We start from the raw sequence: 4,708 nt of genomic DNA on the forward strand, positions 1-4,708 counted from the left end.
TGCTGGAATCCAGCTGATTGGGACTGAGCAAGATGGGCTGGACATGCCCTGAAGCCCCCCCATGGTCCCTCCCCAGCTGGCCAACCTCCCACATCCTTCCCTGGCCCCGATCGTGCACTGGTGGGGTCCCTCGGCCTGGCCTGCACCCTCTGGCAATCTGGGACCCCTCAGGGGAAGCTGGAGAGCCACTCCCCTCGGGAGGGCGCAAGACGCAGGGCTCATGGCTGGTGAGCGCTGCTGCGGTGGTGCGAATCTCTCCTGATCGGGACTGATTGGGCGTGAGCTTGTGGCAGGTGCAGTAGGGCCGGGATGAGTGGGAGTGGCAGGTAGGAGCTGTAGGTGGCGTTGGACTGTGGGTTTTGGCCCGATCCCCACAGGCCACCTGGAGGGACCCCACCCGCGCACAAATTCATGCACTGGGCCTCTAGTGTATATATAAATAATTTTGCTTTTCTTTACAAGTATGTTATTCTTTCATAAAGGTAATAAACACCTAAGTTTTATGGACAATTCTAAATGTGCATTATTCAATTTAATTTCTCTTGTTAGCAAAAAAAAATTTATAAATAAAAAGCAAATTATATTTATTTGGCATGTAAATAAAATTATAATACTGATAAAGATAAAAACTCGATTTCACTAATGTACATAAGGCCTTTATCAACTAGTTCTCAATTTATCTCTGAAGTACATTTGCAGCATAAAAATTAAAAAAGAAGAAGGTTCAGTTATTAGCATTAGGGGATGATTTATACAAGTTAAATGATTGCTCTTGATACATCAAAGCCTATCAGAAAAGAATGCTAAAAAATAAAGGTATTAAGAAAACTTCTTATGACTGAATATATTTTGAGTTATGGAATAATGTACCTCTGTTTCCAAATATGTGATCCACATGGGTTTTGATCAGAGCTTTAGTTTCAAAACAATATGCTCTAATCAAAGGAGCTGACTGGTCCAGAGTAAAACATTATCATCATTAATGACATTTTAAAATTAAGTTTTAGTCTAGAAAAACTTCTTAACAATTATAGCATGTGTTCATAAATAAACTAAAACAAAAAAACTTCAACACTGAGGACTGAATAAAAGTTTGAATGATTTTCTACTCTAAAAAAGCCACAAGATGATTTTTGTTGCCCTCCTTTGTTAAGACCCCAACATGGATACATGCTAGCAAACTGTCTTCCTGTGCAATGTGAAAGAGAACACTTTTTAAAAACAGCAATTTACTTCTTACTTAAAAGATAGGACCCAACTCCAATCCCATATAGGCCTGTGGGAGTTCTCAGCAGGACTTTCATCCTATGCAATCTGATAATAATAGATCACTCACTCTTGTTTATTTTAAGAACTCTCCCAACAAGTTGGGGTTGGAAACACCAATGTTCTTAGATATTATAAAGAGAGTATGCAATTGCACATTTAGCACACTATTAATAAAATTAGTTTATGGTCATTGAATATAAAATGGCAAGTCAGATATCTCAGATGTCATCCAACATTTTGGACTTGCAACAATATGCTGACTATGTTATTAAAATAGAAAACCTTTGCAGAGCATTAACCTATCATTACATAGAGTAAATGGCATGGCACTGCAGCCTAATTAGCAGTGTAGCTTGCATCTATAAAATAGAATTAGCACTACTGCTCCTTTTTTATTGTTAGTTTGTGTTTCTAGAAAGGTGTGACCTTATCTGTAAGGTTTGGTTCTTTTATGCCCATCTGCAAAGGATTTAATTATGCTCTTTTAGCTCTACACTGAGGAAATTGAAAATGGCCACTTCAAAATTAAAAATGTTAAAGAAATTAGTGAGTAGATTACTCCCTAACCCTTCTTTCAGAGATAAAGAATGAAAACATGTTTAAATAAATAAGGCATAAGATTTTCTGAAGAGAAAATTCTAGGCAAGGAAATTATTCATCGTCTTCCTTTCCTCTTTCCCACATGTGTTCTGCAAGATTTTCCAGTTTGCCTGGGCAGCATGAGTTAAGGGAAAAGCGTAGTATTTGAGAAAATTCCTAACAGTTATATCACATTAGTGTCAGCAGCCAGAAAACATCAACTTACATCGGAGGAAGGTGATTCCAGAACAATGCCAAATCCTAGGACGTGGTTCTCCCCCGTGGAAGTGCGCTCAGCTGCCTGGAGGGCCGGCTGCTCTGAGGCCACACCTGTCTTCTCAGTCTCTGACGCACTGGGCTTCTGCTTCACAGTAAGAGGTTCAACAGTCTTCGGGGGCACTTTTTTCTTTTTATTTCTCTTGCGTGAGACAGCAGTTCGCTGGGAGCATATAAGGGAAATTGGGGGCTGTTGTCTGTTTGGGGTTCCAACTGTGAACAATAAACAAAAATATGGTACAGGCACTTGTGTCCAACTTAGGAAAATGTCTCACCTGTCTATCTACATGCTCCACTGGCTGAGACTGCAATGGGCTCACTCAAGGATGAAGCACACCACATAAAGCACGCGGGACCTGGATTTATCAAATAAGGGCTCTGGAGCACCTTAAAGTTCTACAGGCAGAAAACACCCCAGAGAGAACTCTGCTGCAGATGCTGGTGAATAATCGGATCGTACTGCTACTGCCGGGTTCAATGATGAGCTACGAGGAAACATCTGAGCATGATTTTACAAATCGTATGGCATTGTTATGTAAATGAGAACTCCAGAACTTAAACTGAGGTGTAGATATCTCTATTTTCTGAGAAGGCAGTCTCCGGAATACTCAATTGTCATTGGGGTTAAACTGATCGGTTGCTAGCACTAAAATGGATAACGACTGGACAAGGATGATCACTTGGGTTAGTCTGAGCAAATGAATAGTCTGGAATGACCAGTATGCATGTACCAGTAAGCATGCGGGCAAAGCCTGCTAGTCACTTGTCAGGTCCTGTAACCCCTTCCTCACAGATATCAACTATCTCCACAGCAGTACACTGCTGTCTCAGACCTGGCCACTTCTCCCCACCTCAGTTTTATGTGGCTGAAAAATAGAAATAATAGAGTCCTACATGCGTCAAGCAAATGAGTAAAATCCAGAAATAGTTTGCGTTCCAAAGACAAAAAGTACTGAACAAGAACTAAGTACTAATACTGAAAATATACTTAAAGAAACAAGGATGGTAATTATAGTTTTTACAGGTGCACTTCAAGAAGTAATGTTTGTTAACCATTTAAAAATACTCTCATGGAAAATTTAAAAGAAAAATACGAAATTTTCATGTGTTAATATGGCTTGCTAAATGAGACCATAGAATATGCCTGCCTTTTTGTAGAAATACACCTATAAATATGTCAAATGAAAACTGAAGATCTTTAAATGCAAATAAATATGGAATATTTCCTATCAGCTTGCAAATAAACAATATTTAGACTTTAAATTTGATATTTTCATTTCCAGCCTATAAAGAAATTTTTAACTGTTGGAAACAAACTACGGACACTGCATATAAACTGAAAAGTTTTTAATCACCCATGCAGTAATTCATTGAGCTTATGCTTTCTCGACCTGGAGCTTGAAAAAAAAATCTGTGCCTCAGCCTTACCCCAGAATAATGGAATCAAAATTCCCACGCACTGAGATTTTTCTAAAATTCCTCAAGTAATTCTAATGTGCAAGCCAGAGTGGAGAACTTTTCTCTCTTCTCTCTGAATTTTCCCCAAAGTCAAGTGGACTATTAAAGCAATTATCAAGAAAGTCTAGAACACACGCCTCTCCAAGACTCACTATTCTAAATTAAAGGTGAACATATTTTTGGTTTCAACACAGGGACTATCAGTTTTCTTCTCCTTTTGCAAGTCTAGACATAGCCAAAGTTTCTTGCATCCAGATCTTATTGCTTGATCCTACTACCTTAAAGCAAAGGTAAAACTTTCTAAAATACCTGTCTTGAAAGCAATAAATTCTAGCCACACAGCACACATTTTTTGTTGTTGTTGATTTTTTTGTTAATCCTCACCTGAGGATATTCTTTGCATTGATTTTTACAGAGTGGAAGGGAGGGAGAGGGAGAGGAAGAGAGAGAGGGAGAAGAGCGAGAAACATCAATGACAAAGAGAAACACTGGTTGCCTCCACATGTGCCCTAACCAGGGCCAGGGATCAAATCTGCAATCCAGGTACGTCCCCTTGACCAGGAATCAAACCCTCAACCCTTAGGTGCATGGGCCAATGCTCAACCACTGGGCCGCACCAGGCAGGATGTTCACCTTACTTTTATGCAATCTTGGGTGACTGAAATGTTTTAAATAGTAAGCTTTTCAATATCAAAACCACATCATTAAATATTAAAATTTTACTAGAATTCACTAAAAGGTACCAATACCTTCATAAATACCTTTACAATGAAAGGAGGGGAATGCTAGTCACACATGACTGTACTATTTCCTGCTTTGGGCCAAGGCCAAGAAGCTGTTTTCCCTGACAAGATGAAAAGTTTAATAAAATGATCGATTATTTTCGGTATATGTCACAAAAAAGTTCTGTTTCTCCCCTAATTGTGAAGATTAGAAAACAGCCGTGATCATCAAGATCTAGACTTCTATAAAATACTCTGTGGTCTTTATTACAACACTAACAAATTGCTTACACTCGTGCCATGCCTTGCAGAATTCATTTACTATCTCACTCTCCGTTGAAAACAACCCTGAAAGTGAGAGGTTAGTACTCCAGAGACAGGAAAGAAATATGAGGCTCAGAGAA

The 4,708-nt window shown here is 39.2% G+C and overlaps 1 protein-coding gene across 1 annotated transcript in view; it reads right to left on the reverse strand.

The window, feature by feature from the left end:
* BEND7 (BEN domain containing 7) overlaps window positions 1-4,708 on the reverse strand; it is an 81,377-nt gene that overhangs the window by 48,300 nt on the left and 28,369 nt on the right. The window contains exon 4 of the mRNA XM_006776181.2: window positions 2,075-2,394. Within this exon, the coding sequence (XP_006776244.1) occupies window positions 2,075-2,394 (320 nt within the window). The remainder of the gene's footprint in view (window positions 1-2,074; window positions 2,395-4,708) is intronic.

The sequence above is a fragment of the Myotis davidii genome, unplaced genomic scaffold, assembly GCF_000327345.1.
Source record: "Myotis davidii unplaced genomic scaffold, ASM32734v1 scaffold749, whole genome shotgun sequence".
Classification (NCBI taxonomy): Eukaryota; Metazoa; Chordata; class Mammalia; order Chiroptera; family Vespertilionidae; genus Myotis; species Myotis davidii.